The sequence below is a fragment of the Lepus europaeus genome, chromosome 9 (genome assembly GCF_033115175.1).
Source record: "Lepus europaeus isolate LE1 chromosome 9, mLepTim1.pri, whole genome shotgun sequence".
NCBI lineage: Eukaryota > Metazoa > Chordata > Mammalia > Lagomorpha > Leporidae > Lepus > Lepus europaeus.
The window spans coordinates 69,691,044-69,708,138 of NC_084835.1; the positions used below are offsets into that span (position 1 = coordinate 69,691,044).

Consider the following 17,095-nt stretch of genomic DNA (forward strand, 5'->3'; position numbering starts at 1 on the left):
CCCACCCTTTTTTTGATTTCTGGAGTTCAATTTGGTATTGGGGGAAGTGTGTTATATTGAGGCATCTGTTTGGTAGAGGATTAAGTAATCATTAAAATGACAGTTTGAAGATAGGAGAAGCATGGAAAAATACCTTTGTATAGTAAAGAAATCAGAATTCAGATTTGTTTTGATACAGTGGTTACAAATGTAAAATATTCATTCATAGCAAATTAAAACTAGATACTATTTTTAATCCATGAAATTGGCAATAGTAAGATGAAATGGTACTTTTTTTTGTAGAGTAGTTGACTCTGATTTATAAACAAATACTTTTTAAAAAGATTTATTTATTTATTTGGAAGGTAGAGTGCAGAGACAAAGGGAGAGAGAGAGAGAAAGAGAGAGAGAGAGAGAGAGAGATCTTCTATTCACTGGTTCATTGCCAAAATGGCTGCAATGTCCAGGGCTGGGTCAGGAGTCTGCAACTCCATCTGGATCTCCCACATGGGTGCAGGGGCCCAAGCACTTGGGCCATCTTTGGCTGCTTTCCAAGGAACATTAGCAGGAGCTTGCTTGGAAGTGGAGTAGCCGGGAATTGAACCAGTGCCCATATGGAATACAGGTGGTAAATTTGTTGTGCCCCAATGCCCCAGCAAATACATCTTTGATCAGGTAGTTCTAAGAATTTATAGTGAGGGCCAGCGCCGTGGCTCACTAGGCTAATCTTCCGCCTGTGGCGCCAGCACCCCTCGTTCTAGTCCCGGTTGGGGCACCGGGTACTAGTCCCAGTTGCTCCTCTTCCAGTCCAGCTCTTTGCTGTGGCCTGGGAGGGCAGTGGAGGATGGCCCAAGTGCTTGGGTCCCTGTACCCACATGGGAGACCGGGAGGAAGCAACCGGCTCCTGGCTTTGGATCGGCGTGCAGCGCCTGCCATGGCAGCCATTAGGGGGAGTGAACCAATGGAAGGAAGACCTTTCTCTCTCTCTCTCTCTCTCTCTCTCTCTCACTGTCTAACTCTGCCTGTCAAAAAATTAAAAAAAAAAAAAAGAATTTATAGTGAAATACTGATTCTGTGTGCACAATGATTCATATGTAGAAATGTTGTGTATAATACTATACATACTAGTGAAAAGTTGGAAGGACTTTAAATGCTAGTTCATAGGAGAATGGTTAAGTACATTAGTATATCTCCAGGCTATGGGCTGGGGTACTTTGTGGTTGTTAAATTTAAATACGTAGATCTATAGCTGTGACATTGAAAATTAAGTCTTCCACCATGCATTCTTTGAAAAAACAAGTCACATATTTTATAGAGAAAATAAATATTCTTTAATTCTGTCAATGTACTGAATGATATACATTGTATAACTCAGCATATTGATGGACGATCTGTAATGATACACAATAGAGCATTAATAGTGATTTCCAGTGGAGTAGTAAGGGTGATCCAGCTGTATCTGTGTGAAATTAGGATTCTCACTTTCACTTTCATTTTTCTGAAATGATTGAATTTTTAATAATGATTGTATATTATTTTTACAGCAGTTTTTTTTTTTTTAACTTTTATTTAATAAATACAAATTTCCAAAGTATAGCTTTTGGATTACAGTGGCTTTTTCCCTCCCATAACTTCCCTCCCACCTGCACCCCTACCATCTCCCGCTCCCTCCCCATTCCATTCACATCAAGATTCATTTTCAATTCTCTTTATATACAGAAGATTAATTTAATATATATTAAGTAAAGATTTCAACAGTTTGCACCCACACAGAAACACAAAGTGTAAAGTACTGTTTCAGTACTAGTTATAGCATTAATTCACATTGTACAACACATTAAGGACAGAGATCCTACATGGGGAGTAAGTGCACAGTGACTCCTGTTGTTGACTTAACAAATTGACACTCTTGTTTATGGCGTCAGTAATCTCCCTAGGCTCTAGTCATGAGCTGCCAAGGCTATGGAAGCCTTTTGAGTTCGCCAACTCTGATGTTATTTAGACAAGGTCATACTCAAAGTGGAAGTTCTCTCTTCCCTTCAGAGAAAGGTACCTCCATCTTTGATGGCCCGTTCTTTCCACTGGGATCTCACTCGCAGAGATCTTTCATTTAGGGTTTTTTGTTTTGTTTTGTTTTGTTTTGTTTTGCCAGAGTGTCTTGGCCTTCTATGCCTAAAATACTCTCATGGGCTCTTCAGCCAGATCCAAATGCCTTGAGGGCTGATTCTGAGGCCAGAGTGCTGTTTAGGACAACTGCTAATCTGTGAGTTTGGACAACAGTTTTTAAAAACATGCAATGGATAATATATCTAGACAAAACATAATAAAATATTAATGCTTGCATTAGGTTGCTGTGATTGTATCTGATTCTTCTCTCAAAATTGTATAATACAGTTATAAAAAAGAAATACAAATTGTTCAGAGAGTAATTGCAAGAGATTGCAATGTGTATGTTTTTTGTCCTTGCAGTGTTTAAGAATGTTGTGTAATGGGCTCTTGAGTCAGAGCCGAATGCCTTAAGGGCTGATTCTGAGGCCAGAGTGTTGTTTAGGACATCTGCCATTCTATGAGTCTGCTGTGTATCCCACTTCCCATGTTGGATCTTTCTCTCCCTTTTTGATTCTATCAGTTAGTATTAGCAGACACTAGTCTTGTTTGTGTGATCCATTTGACTCTTAGACCTATCAGAGTCATCAATTGTGAACTGAAATTGATCACTTGGACTAGTGAGATGACATTGGTACATGCCACCTTGATGGGATTGTATTGGAATCCCCTGGCACATTTCTAACTTTCTAACTCCACCATTTGGGGCAAGTCCGATTGAGCATGTCCCAAATTGTACATCTTCTCCCTCTCTTTTTCCCACTCTTATATTTAACAGGGATCACTTTTCAGTTAAAATTTAAACACCTAAGAATAATTGTGTGTTAATTACAGAGTTCAACCACTAGTACTAGAACAATAACAACAACAAAAAATACTAAAAAGGATAAAGTATTACATTGTACATCAAGACCCAGGACAAGAGCTGATCAGGTCCTTGTTTCTTATAGTGTCCATTTCACTTCAACAGGTTTCCCCTTTGGTGCTCAGTTAGTTGTCACCAATCAGGGAAACCAAATGATATGCCCTTAAGGCATTCGGACCTGGCTCAAGAGCCCATGAGAGTATTGTAGCATGGAAAGCCAAGACACCATGGAAAAGAAAAAAAAGAAGAAAGACCTAAATGAAAGATCTCTGTGAGTGAGATCCCAGTGGGAAGAACGGGGCCATCAAAGATGGAGGTACCTTTCTCCGAAGGGAGGAGAGAACTTCCACGTTGACTATGACCCTATCGGAATAAGATCAAAGTTGGCGAACTCTAAAGGCTTCCATAGCCTTGGCAACTCATGACTAGAGCCTAGGGAGATTACTGACGCCATAAACAAGAGTGTCAAATTGTTAAATCAGCAACAGGAGTCACTGTGTACTTACGTCTCATGTGGGATCTGTCCTTAATGTGTTGTCTAATGTGAATTGATGCTATAACTAGTACTGAAACAGTATTTTACACTTTGTGTTTCTGTGTGAGTGCAAACTGATGAAATCTTTACTAAGTATATACAGAATCGATCTTCTGTATATAAAGATAATTGGAAATGAAAAAAAAAACAACCTAGTGTTAAATCGGAAATGGCATAGAAAATTAATTAATTTTTTTTTTTTATACAGAAGATCAGTTTAGTATATATTAGGTAAAGATTTCAACATTTTGCCCATATAGCACCATAAAGTGAAAAAACTACCATTGGGTTACTAATTATAGCATTAAATAGCAATGTACAGCACATTAAAGACAGAGATCCTACATAGTTTTTTTTCAAATTAATTAATTTTCTATGCCATTTCCATTTTAACACCAGGTTGTTTTTTTTTCATTTCCAATTCTCTTTATATACAGAAGATCACTTCAGTATATAATTAGAAAATTAATTAATTTTTAAAAAATATCATGTAGAATCTCTGTCTTTAATGTGCTGTACACTGTTATTTAATGCTATAACTAGTACTCCAATAGTATTTTTTCACTTTTTGTTGCTATGTGGGGGCAAACTGTTGAAATCTTTGCTTAATATATATTAAACTGATCTTCTGTATATAAGGAGAATTGAAAATGAATCTTGATGTGAATGGAAGGGGAGAGGGAGCGGGAAAGGGGAGGGTTGCGGGTGGGAGGGAAGTTATGGGAGGGGGGAAGCCATTGTAATCCATAAGCTGTACTTTGGAAATTTGTATTCATTAAATGAAAGTTTAAAAAAAAAAAAAAGAATGTTGTGTAATGAGAAATGAAAACAGAGAAAGAAATAGAGTGTTGTATTAAAATTTAGTAAGCTTACCCATTTTGAGTTTTGCTTTGCTCTTATAGGTGGACATTTAATCCTGCAGTTCTCACTAAAGCAAACATTGTCCGAAGTGGAGATGCTGCTCAAGGTGCAGAAGGGGGTACCTCGCAGTTTCAAGTGGGTGACCTTGTACAAGTTTGTTATGATCTGGAAAGAATTAAACTTCTACAGAGAGGACATGGTGAATGGGCCGAAGCAATGCTTCCAGTAAGTATGTATAAAATAGTTTGACCAGGAATTATATTGTGCTTATGTAGTTTTTAAAAGTGAATTAATTTTAGAAGCTAAATTGGCATGAACCTTCTTAGAATTGTACTCTCAGAGGACAGCTAAGTATACTTGTGCCTTTTGTTTAGATAGAGAAAATTCATAAAGGGCTGTAGTTAATATTTTTTTTCATTTGAAAGGTTTATTTATTTATTTGAAAGTCAGAATTACACAGAGAGAGGAGAGGCAGAGAGAGGAAGAGAAGTCTTCCATCTGATGGTTCACTCCCCAACTGGCTGCAATGGCCGGAGCTGCACTAATCCGAAGCCAGGAACCAGGAGCCAGGAGCTTCTTCCGGGTCTCCCACATGGGCTCAGGGGCCCAAGGACTTGGGCCATCTTCTACTGCCTTCTGAGGCCACAGCAGAGAGCTGGATTGGAAGTGGAGCAGCATGTCTTGAACTGGCGCCCATATGGGATGCCGGTGCTTCAGGCCAGGGCGTTAACCCGCTGTGCCACAGCGCTGGCCCTGTAGTTAATATTTTTTGATAGAGTTGTTAGTGGGGAATGTGATAATGGTATATGGCAACAAAGGCTCTCCTGATGCTTAACCTCAGAATGAGATAGAATGTGCTTATCCAGTTTCCAGCGCTGCTGGATGACTATGACTTCCTGCTTTGGGGACCTGCAGATCAATATGTGCACCTTGTGAGGATGCTTTGTTCCCAGAGAGCTGTAGTTTCACTTTGTGTTTATTCGTCCAATGCAGTTTTTCATCATATGGTTAATAACAGATAATTTCGTGTATTCTTCCCTCTCTTCATCCATTCTACTCTTTGTCACTTCTGTACTGCCCTGTTTCCTCCTGCTACCCTGCATGCTGTCTTGTCCTGTGCCCTGAAAAGTCTTCCTTTTTGCCCCTTTTCCCTCTTGTCTCATCAAGTCCCAGCTCCCATCCTATTTGTCCCTCCATTTGTACCATTTAATGCTTCTGTTCTATGCTGTGTACTTCCACTCCTGTCCCTTTAGTATCCAATTAACCCTACTCTGCTGTGTTGGCTAATCCCTCTCTCCTGTCCAGTTTCACCTTTTCTTTCTACGCTGCCCCAGTTCCTGCCCTAGCTACTCCCTTCTCATCTTGTTCTGTCTCTGCTCCCTGTCCTTCTTGTCCACTTCCCCCATTAGTCCATCGTGTGTCTGTTGGGCTTCAGGGATCCAGTAGTGAACAAAATATAAAAGAAGAAATCCTTTGTGGTAGTGCTTTCATTCAAAGACACTTTGTAATTTGTTCAGCATTCATGTATGCAAATGTACACAGATACAAGTGTTGTGTTAGCAATATTGTAAGTAGGTGGTGGTATGGCATCCTTAATTTAAAGATGAGAAAATCAGAGCTGAACTGGTGGTCTGGTTACTAGCATCTGGCGCTGCTGTTGCTATAACCTGAGTTTGGCTCCTGATAAGACTTGAAGTAAAACTCTGCACTGGAATTTTGAACCCAAATCTGTTTGACTTTAGAGCCTAAGTACTATTTCTGCTGTATAAAACTGCTATAAAACTAAAACTTCTAGATAATTTCTAGAAGGGAATTCTGATATTCCGGTAGGTAGTATAGATTTTGAATCTTCTCAGATCCTCTTGATAAAACAAACTACTAGGTTAGTATATCCCCTTCCCTGCAACGAAGTCATAAATGTCTATAACAAAGCTAGAGAGAGTAGTCTGTTGAGCCTTAAAAATGTGAATGAGTTGAGATAAACCACTAACAGCTTCTGGGTCTACATCTGTCTGTGTGGCAGCAGAATGAATTAATGGTGCACTTCATAGACTTGAGAACAGGAGGACTCACTCCAAAATAGCCAACAAGTATTCCTGGACTAGTGTAGTTTAGTAATACTGTGACAGCTGAACCCAAGAGGAATATTGTGGAGTCCAGTTTGGGATGAAAGAAAATAGGTCCGTGTTAAAGTCTGTAGGGGACATAAGATTAAACTGGTGGCTGGATGCCTGAGCCTGATTTTGATGTATTTCATCTTCAGCTCCTGATTCCAATTTCCTGTTAATGTGAACTCAGGTAGGTAACATTGATGGCTCAAATAATTGCGAGACCTGGATTAAGTGCCTGTCTCCCAGCTTTGGCCCCAGGGCCCCTGATGACATTTGGGGAGTGAACCAGTGAGGGAGCTCTCTCTATGTGTCTTTGTCTCTCTGACCCTCAAATTAAAAAAAAAAAATAATGATAGAGGTAGAGGTTAAAGGTACATATGAATTGGACATATAAGGGAAATGAGACGATGTATTTTAAAAATTTTTAAAAATTATTTGAAACACAGGAAAAGAGGGAGGGAGAACACTCCTATCCACTAGTGTACTGCCCAAATGTATACAGTGGCTGGGGCTGGGCCATGGCTGTAGTGAGGAACCAGGAGCCAGGAACACAGTTCAGGTCTCACAAATAGATGGTAGGAACCTAATGATGTCAGCTGTCAATGTTGCCTCCTAGGGTTTTCATTACTAGGAAGCTGAGTCAGGAGTCAGAGCCAGGAATGGAACGCGGGTACTCCAGTATGACTTGCCAGGTATAAATGTATATACTCATATACGTTTATATGTAAAAATATCAGAGTAAACCTAACTATTAGGACAATACAGACTTTATATTTTAAAAAGCAAATGATGGAAGGATAGACTGAAATTAAAGAAAATGTTAGCTGTATAAAAAGAGAATAAGGATATAGGAAACAAAGGTACAGGAAAGATATCTTTAAATGTCTTGTTTTATAAGTTTGATTTGGAACTACACAAAAATTTTATATGATTGTAAAAAAAAAATCTAGAAGGGAACTCCTCCAAAAGAAGAAAGTAAAATGAAACAAAAGAAATTAAACTTTTTTTTTAAAAAGATTTATTTATTTGAAAGGCAGAGTTGCAGAGAGATAGAGAGAGAAAGAGATCTTCCATCTGCTAGTTCATTCTTTAAATGGCTGCAACCCCTGGCCAAAGCCAGGAGCCAGGAGCTCTATCCATGTCTCTGAGCAGGGGCCCAAATCTTCCCTGCTGCTCTCTCAGGCACTTTAGCAGGGAGCTCTATTAGAAGTGAAGCAGCGGGCACATGAACTGGTGTTTATTTGGGATGTCAGTGTCACAGGCAGCAGCTTAACCCTCCATGCCATAGCACTGACTCCCTAAATGTGTTTCTTATGGACATAACCATACAAGTAGAGAGAGGTAATTTTTAAACTCAGATATTTGTCTTTACAGTTAACTCCTTCTCCCCCTTATCTGTAGCTTCACTTTCTGCTGTTTCAGTTATCTGAAGTTAACTGTAGTCTGAAAATATTACTGCTGTGCAATGCGAAATTAAGATATTTTGAGATAGAGAAAGACCACACTCATTTGATTTTTATTATGGTATACTGTTGTTACCCATTTATTTTTCTTTCTTTCTTTTTTTTTTTTTTTTTTTTACAGGCAGAGTGGACAGTGAGAAAGAGACAGAGAGAAAGGTCTTCCTTTTGCCGTTGGTTCACCCTCTAATGGCCGCCGTGGTAGGCGCTGTGGCCTGCGCACCATGCTGATCCGATGGCAGGAGCCAGGTGCTTCTCCTGGTCTCCCATGGGGTGCAGGGCCCAAGCACTTGGGCCATCCTCCACTGCACTCCCTAGCCACAGCAGAGAGCTGGCCTGGAAGAGGGGCAACCGGGACAGGATCGGTGCCCCGACCGGGACTAGAACCCGGTGTGCCGGCGCCGCAAGGCGGAGGATTAGCCTAGTGAGCCGCGGCGCCGGCTTTTATTTCTTTTTTTTTTAAGATTTATTTATTTATTTATTTGAAAGTCAGAGTTACACAGAGAGAGGAGAGGCAGAGAGAGAGAGAGAAGTCTTCCCTCCACTGGTTCATTCCCCAAATGGCCACAGTGGCCGGAGCTGTGCTGATCCGAAGCCAGTAGACAGGAGCTTCTTCTGGGTCTCCCATGTGGGTGCAGGGGCCCAAGGACTTGGGCCATCTTCTACTGCTTTCCCAGGCCATAGCAGAGAGCTGGATGGGAAGAGGAGCAGCCGGGAGTCAAACCAGCACCCATATGTGATGCTGGCATTGCAGGCGGTGGCTTTACCTGCTAGTCCACGGTGCTGGCCCCTTGGACCATTTTACACTGCTTTTTCAGGTCCGTTAGCAGAGAACTGGATCAGAAATGGAGCAGTCAGAACTTGTACCAGCACACATATGGGATGCCGGCATTGCAGGTGGCAGCTTAACTCACTAAGCCACAGTGCTAGCCCTTACTGTATATCCTCTAAATGTATAACATTTAGAGGAATGTTCTCTAAAGAAATATGTGGAAAAGGGGTATTTGGTGATATTTCAGAATCTTAATGTATGTGATAATGTTGATACCATTTTGAGATTCTTGATTGTGGCAAAAAAGCAATTGTATGTTTTATTCTAATTACATTACCCCAGCAGCCTCAGAACCAAAATTGCCAGTGGGAAAAGGAGCTAGAGTTTTAATATAGAAGAGGTGAAGCAAAAACTCTGTACTCTTCATGTTGAATTGGAAGAATGAACTCATGATTTATTTTTATCTTTAAAAATATAGTAAGACAAAAATAATCAAACCCAAAAACTCTTATTTTCTACTTCTATCCATGGAACACTCTAGAAGTGGTCACCATTCTAATAACAGTAACAAACTTTAGTGCCCAGATTTATGGCTTTGAAATAGACTTTCCCTAAGTAGAAAACAGTCTCTTTGGAGAACTGGCTTATTTTATCTGTTTTGCAGGAAGTGAACCTCATCCCAGATAGCAGGGAAGCTATCAAATGCTTCCAGGCTTACGTTAAGCAGACTGGCAGCCATTTTGAAGGGTTTCTTACTTAACCAAATACAGAGGGCAGGTGAACCTATCAAGCTACGCCAATTAGAAAAATTCAGTACAGGCCGGCGCCGTGGCGTAACAGGCTAATCCTCCGCCTTGCGGCGCCGGCACACCGGGTTCTAGTCCCAGTCGGGGTGCCGGATTCTATCCCGGTTGCCCCTCTTCCAGGCCAGCTCTCTACTATGACCCGGGAAGGCAGTGGAGGATGGCCCAAGTCCTTGGGCCCTGCACCCGCATGGGAGACCAGGAGAAGCACCTGGCTCCTGGCTTCGGATCAGTGAGATGCACTGGCCGCAGCGGCCATTGGAGGGTGAACCAATGGCAAAAAGGAAGACCTTTCTCTCTGTCTCTCTCTCTCTCACTATCCACTCTGCCTGTCAAAAAAGAAAAATTCAGTACAAATAACACTGTTTCTTCAGTGAATAATTTGCAAAGGAAAAAATTGTATGGACTTTATTTAGATTTTGATTTAAACAAACTGAAAAGGTGGATTGTTTACAAGGCAGTTGAACATTTGAACACTGATATTTTATTATCTAGAATTGTTGATAACTTTGGGTGAGCTGATAATAAGTAGTATTATGGAAATGGTAAAGGGTTGTTTTGAGGTACATACTGAAATAATAATAATGGGGATGGAAAGTGGGTGCGGGATAGTTGAAACGAGCTTGGCTCAGTGACAGTTGAACTGGTAGCTGTTATAACTATTTGATGGGTACATGAGGATTCAATATACTCTTGTCTATTTTTGTGTACTTTTTATAAAGCATTTAGGAGGGAAAAACAAATCATGTACTCTAATAGAATTTGAGATGATAGTGGGAGATTCCACGTGAAAATGCCTAATGAGACATTAAAATCAACTGATACAGAGGTGAGGAAAAGGGATGAACAGGCTAGAGAAGTATGTTGTTTTGGAATTAAAAAGTGATAATTGTCTTAGTGGATAGGGTTTTTGAGAAAGAAGACTGAAAATTAAGGAATAAAATTTGGCGAAAATAAACAGATTAGGAATCAGAGAAAGAAAAAGACACCAGTCAGTGGAGAAAAGGGAAGTAATTGGCAGACAGGTGAGATTGTCATCCAGAAATCAAGGGAATAGTTTCAAGAAGTTGAGTTCAAGTGCTGTGTTAGGAAGTAGTCGGGTATTACTATTCTCACCAGTTTTCCAGTATTGTTATTTGCTCTTCTGTTGTACTTAAGAGAATGAGTGTGGATCTGTGTTTCAAATGGGGCTACTAGTACTTTTATTTCAGGATTCTGTTTTAGGTGAGTCAATATATATTGCTCTTGGAGCAATGTCTGCCACATGGTAAAAGCTGATGCTGCTGATTGTGCTCTGCACCTGGCTGCCCTTCTTATTCCATGCATTAATATGCATCATACAGGCTGGCACTGTGGTGTAGCAGGTAAAGCTGCTGCCTGCAATGCTGGTTCGAATCCCAGCTGCTGCACTTCCAATCCAGCTCTCTTTTCCTGTGGCCTGGGAGGGCAGTAGAAGATGGCTTAAGCCCTTGGGCCCCTATACCCACATGGGAGACTCGGAAGAAGCTCCTGGCTCCTGGCTTCGGATGGGTGCAGCTCCGGCTGTTGCAGCCAACTGGGGAGTGAACCAATGGATGGAAGACCACCCTCCCCTCCCGGCCCCCGCCTCTGCCTCTACTTCTCTCTCTGTGTAACTCTGACTTTCAAATAAATAAATAAATCTTTAAAACAAACAAACAAACAAAAAATCAGAGGCTGGCACTGTGACATAGTGGGTAATAATGCTGCCTGCAGTGCTGGCATCTCATATCGGCGCCAGTTCAAGTCCCAGCTGCTCCACTTCCTATCCAGCTCTCTGCTATGGCCTGGGAAAGCATAGAAGATGACCCAGATCCTTGGGCCCCTGCACTCACATGAGAGACCTGGAAGAAGCTCCTGTCTCCTCGCGGCGCAGCTCTGGCCATTGTGGCCATCTAGGGAGTGAACCAATGGATGGAAGACCTCTCTCTCTCTCTCTCGCTCTCTCTCTCTCTGCCTCTGCTTCTCTAACTCCCCCTTTCAAATAAATAAACCTTTTAAAAAAATCAGATTTTCTTTTTTTAGGCTATATTGATGATGGATGTAGGACTATTTGAGTTGTTTTCAAGATGTATCTTATAGGGTTAAAAAGTTGGGTTAAGTAGCAAAATATTTTAATAAATTTTTATGAAAAATTCTTATATGAAATAAATTCTCTTATGAAATAAATTTTATGAAATAAATTTTTTTATGAAATAAGTAGATAAATTCTCTTTTATGAAAAAGAGTTTTCCGTGAGTTATCTTTTGTATTTTTCCGGATGTATAGTGGTATTTATTTAAATATTTTAAAAGGATATTCTTTAAAATTTGTAACTAATAAATAACTCATTTGAATATGATTATCCTGTAAAAGTTTCTTCATTAGGAAAAAGTTAAATTAGTACTTCAAACATACGAAAATTGGAATTGATTTTATGGCATGTATTTTAGATTTGAAAATAAAAGTTTTTTTTTCCTATTTCAAGACTTTAGGCAAAGTTGGCCGAGTACAACAAATCTATTCAGACAGTGATTTAAAGGTGGAAGTTTGTGGAACATCTTGGACATATAATCCGGCAGCAGTTTCCAAGGTGGCATCTGCAGGATCAGCCATTAGCAATGCATCTGGTGGTATGTTTTGTATTGTATTAAAAGTGCTATGGTTTATATGAGAAACTTTGCAATAATTCTCCAGTTCTCTTATTTGGATAATGTTGACTTTCTCCTGGATATAGCGCCAGTTAAATTTTGAAAATCTTTATGAAAGGTTTTTCTTTCTTTCTTTCTTTCTTTCTTTCTTTCTTTCTTTCTTTCTTTCTTTCTTTCTTTCTTTCTTTCTTTCTTTCTTTCTTTTTCTTTCTTTCTTTCCTTCTTTCTTTCTTTCCTTCTTTCTTCCTTTCTTCCTTTCTTTTCTTTCTTTCTTTCTTTTTCTTTCCTCTCTTTCCTTCCTCTCTTTCCTTCCTCTCTTTCTTTCCTCTCTTTCTTTCCTCTCTTTCTTTCTTTCTTTCTTCCTTTCTTCCTTCCTTCCTTTCTTTCTTTCCTTCCTTCCTTCCTTCCTTCCTTCCTTCCTTCCTTCCTTCCTTCCTTCCTTCCTCTCTTTCCTCTCTTTCCTTTCCTTCCTCTCTTTCTTTCCTCTCTTTCTTTCCTCTCTTTCTTGCCAGACAATCTTCATTCTGGCTGAAGGACTCTCTGGAAAAGTTCCATAAGTATATCCTTTTTCTTGGATGCGTCAGAGGCTTCTCTATATTAAATCTGACATGCTTAAAATTGAACATTCTGCTCTTTAGTTACAACTTTTGTTTTCTGCCAAAGATCCATCACTTTCTAAATTTTTTTTTTTTTATTTCTGGAATTGTTGCTAGATAAGGGTTTTCTTCCTGAATATTTTTTACATATCAGCTATGTTTTTACCATTTAGTAAGAACTGCTATACATGCCATGGTTAGTGGAAAACCAGGTTAAAATGTGAATGTGCTGGGTACTTGGGTTGACTTATTCTCAAGATCTGTCTGTGCTCTAAGCTCAAATTTACATACTCAGTTCGTTTTATAGCATATTGCCAATCACTTTGTGTTCATTGTTGCCATCCAGGAAAGAAGACAGAACTGTAAGTGACAAGAAACAAAAGGAAAACATTAATGTGACCTTCAGTTTAATTTTTGTTCTGCTTTGTTTCCTCTGCTTATGTCTCTTCTTTCCTCCTGTAATTTGCTAGTGTGCTTCAAGTTTAAATCATGTAGTATTTATTTTTACCTTGAAGTTAGGTGATATCATAATAGGCTAGGTAAAAGTAAGACTAAAGAATGGTTAATATCCTACTTTCAAATAATGTAGACTTGGCCCACTTTGTGACCTCTCTTCTTTCTAGTTAAGTAGGAATTAAGGAGTAGAATGTGGTAACTTCCATATTGATAATATTTAGAAAAAAAATTTCATATATGGATTTGTGTATTCATCTCAGACTTGCTCTTGTTTTTTCCATACTGATTGGCAATTAACTGAAGTGCATTATTAGCATTTAGATGTTAATTTCCAACTTGAATTTGATAATTTCTCTAAAATATATCCCCAAATGTTACAGAGATTGTATTACTTTTGAATCATGATCATTGGTCTGTAGTATTGAGCTCCAGGAGTCACTGTTGTATGATTAAAGCATAAAAGGAATTGTTTTGTGGTAAAAAGTTATTTCCGAACAGTTCAAGGAAAATACATATTATGAATAACCTGTCTGGATTTCAAAACTTTTTTGTACAAAATAAGCTTATCCTTTTCCATGAATGTTTTTCAGTTCCCTTGTGCTCCCTTTGTATTGTGTTCATTCATAATCTTTAGTATAACTTGTAAATCTTAGATTATTAGTTTGCCATTCTCTACTTTTTCTGAAATTAAAACTTTGAATCATGAATTGGAGAAAACTTAGAATACTTACAAGATTGCATTTGATGCAGCTTGGTATAATAATGATATAGCTTGTTTGGGTAGTTATTTGAAGCATAGCTAATATAAAAATAGCAATGATGGAAATAATAAAGTAGGATAAGATTGTAGGAATATGGGTAATAATTGTCTTTTAGTAGTTAATGTTTGAAATCCTCCTATATTAGCCGCTTTATTTTATACTTTACAGAAAGACTGTCACAACTCCTGAAGAAATTATTTGAAACTCAAGAATCTGGTGACCTCAATGAAGAATTAGTTAAGGCAGCTGCTAATGGAGATGTTGCTAAAGTGGAAGATTTGCTAAAAAGACCAGATGTGGATGTGAGCATTTAAAAAATTATTTTGAAGCATACACAAAAATAGAATAGTGAAATGAACACTAGACTCAGCAGTTACTAAGATTTTTACCATATTTGTTTCCTTTATTCCTTTTTATTTGTTTTTCTGGAATATTTTAAAGTAGATACCAGATATTATCTCTAAAAAATAAATGATATTTACTTGTTTTATGCCATGACCTTTTAAATTTTGTGATTTACATAACTTAGGTTTGTAAGTGATTAGTGTCCTGTTGGGAAACTCAGTGAATTTTTTCCGTGTAAATTTGTTTGGTGATGTCTTATTTATTTAAATGTTTCAGTAAATTTATAAGTGATTTTTCTATATCTGTGTTCAGAGCATTTAAACTTTCCCCCCTTGTACCTATAAAAGTTGAGTATTTCACAGTTTAGAAGGCAGGTGAATTAGAAGTCATTTATTTTATAGCTTCTTATAGGTTGTACTGTAGTTTTGCCATTCACATAAGCCATACTTTAAATGGGCTGTTTTGTTTCTAGCTAAACTACTGTGCTTTGACTCTGCCTTGGGTACTTTGCTGGCACCAGTATTATGTCTGGTGCTCGCCCGAGATTATAGTTTAATTGGCAGTTTGAATCATTCTCACTGTGTTGTAAGGACTTCTGTTGCTACACCTTTTCATGTTTTAAGTATTCTAAGGAGTTCGAGAAAGACCAGACTGTAAGTGTAAGTTGTCTTATTCCTCTTATAAGCTCATGTGACATTTTTGCCTTATTGGAGAGCAGTCAGTTGCAGCACACAATAGTGATTTCTGTATTGGTTGTCAGATAAATCACAAATAATTTGTTTCAGATATTAATGTATCAAATGAAAACACCCTGCTGCCTTTATATTCAGCCAAGTTGATGCATATTTTATTTTTTTGATACACATTATATTATACTTAATTTTTTCATCTAATTACTAATGTAAAGTTATTTTAACACTGTCTTACTTGCTGAATATTTAAAGGGAAAAATGATTCTATGAGATTTTTTATGACAGCATCTGTTCCTTCTCATTTTCCCATTCTTTTTCTTCTCTCTCTCTCTCTTTTTTTTTTGACAGGCAGAGTTAGAGAGAGAGACAGAAAGAAAGGTCTTCTTTTTTTCTGTTGGTTCACCCCCAAAATGGCCGCTATGGCAGGCATGCTGTGGCCGGGCGCTGCACTGATCCAAAGCCAGGAGTCAAGTGCTTCCTCCTGGTCTCCCGTGTGGGTGCAGGGGCCCAAGCACTTAAGCCATCCTTCACTGCCTTCCTAGGCCACAGCAGAGAGCTGGACCGGAAGAGGAGCAACCGGGACTAGAACCTGGTGCCCAAATGGGATGCCGGCTCCGCAGGCGGAAGATTAACCAAGTGAGCCATGGCTCTGGCCCCTATTTTCCCATTTTTAAGACGCAACTAGTTTTAGCTGTGTTGGCTGTTGTTCTTTATGTTTACTTCCATATCTTCTGTTGTCATTTAATCCCCCCTTTATGCTTTTGTTTCAGGAGTTACCTTTTAAAAATTTATTTGAGAGAGGGAGAGCAGTTGAGAGAAGAGAGAGAGAGAGAGAGAGAGACTGACCAACAGAGGGAGCTTCCTTCACTCCCCAAATTTCTGCAGTGGCCCAGGCTGGACCACACTGAAGCCAAAACCTGGGAACTCCATGTGGATTCCCACGTAGGTGGCAAGGACCCACTACTTGAGCAGTCCTAAATTTGCTGCCTCCACGGGTGAGCATTAGCATGAAGCTGGAATTAGGAGCAGAGCTGGGAATTGGATTCTAATGGGGATGTGGGCCTCTTAACTGCTAGGCCCAATGCCAGCCCTCAGGATCACTTTTTGCTACCTCTCTGTGGAACGTGAAGACTTAGCTTTCTGTCACCACCTCTGGTCCACCCACACCAGAAACACATAACACTCTTTCCAGCTTCTTCATGTGGTTATATTGTGTTGTAATTTTGTTTTTGTGAGAATTCATTGTGTGTGTTGCTTAAATGACATTTGCATGTGCACTGGGGAGTATACTAGATGTAGTTTCCTATACAACGTTGTTTTTGCTGTAGTTCATAATTATCCTTTTAAAAAATTAGTATATAATTTCCATACAATGAAATACATGCGTCATGTTGACAGATGTCTACATACATAATCCACATCCCTACTATGTGTAACATTTCCTTCATTCCTAGAAGTTCATTTGTGGTCTTTGCAGTTTCTCGTATGCCCACAAATAATTTTTAAGTTTTTTCATTTGTTAGTAATCTATATTCTTAGAATTATTTCTTCTCAAACTGCTCTCTGTCTAATCTCCCAAGGCATTGGAGCATATCAGATGTGTATTCATTTTATCTTCTGGGAGTAATTTCCCTTTGTGCTTCCTGACATGCTTTATCTGGACAGTGCTCCCTCTACACTTGACAGCGTTTGAAAAGACTCCTCACTAATCACCCTGAGGGTTCTGTTTCTCTCTATTGTGTTGGATTTCTGGTTTTCTGTACCTCTATTTTTCATCATATTCTCTCTCTTTGGTGAAGTACAGTTTTTAGTAGCATAGTAAATAGACCTTTCTCAGTTAAGTTTTAGATAGGAATAGAATTCTAGATTAGTAGTGATTTTTTTTCATAAGCATAATTTCAGAATTGCTGTTGAGGAGACTTAATTCTCTCTGATTCTATGTGGAAGCTGTTTTCTTTTTCTTTTTCTTTTTTTTTGACAGGCAGAGTGGATAGTGAGAGAGAGAGAGACAGAGAGAAAGGTCTTCCTTTTTGCCATTGGTTCACCCTCCAATGGCCGCTGCGGCCAGTGCATCTCACTGATCCGAAGCCAGGAGCCAGGTGCTT

General features: G+C 39.1%; 1 protein-coding gene across 1 annotated transcript in view; it reads left to right on the forward strand.

Annotated features, from left to right (window-relative positions):
* Positions 1-17,095, forward strand: part of MIB1 (MIB E3 ubiquitin protein ligase 1) — a 153,462-nt gene that overhangs the window by 63,838 nt on the left and 72,529 nt on the right. The window contains exons 7-9 of the mRNA XM_062201449.1: positions 4,388-4,571; positions 11,978-12,122; positions 14,122-14,255. Coding sequence (XP_062057433.1) covers positions 4,388-4,571; positions 11,978-12,122; positions 14,122-14,255 — 463 coding nt within the window. The remainder of the gene's footprint in view (positions 1-4,387; positions 4,572-11,977; positions 12,123-14,121; positions 14,256-17,095) is intronic.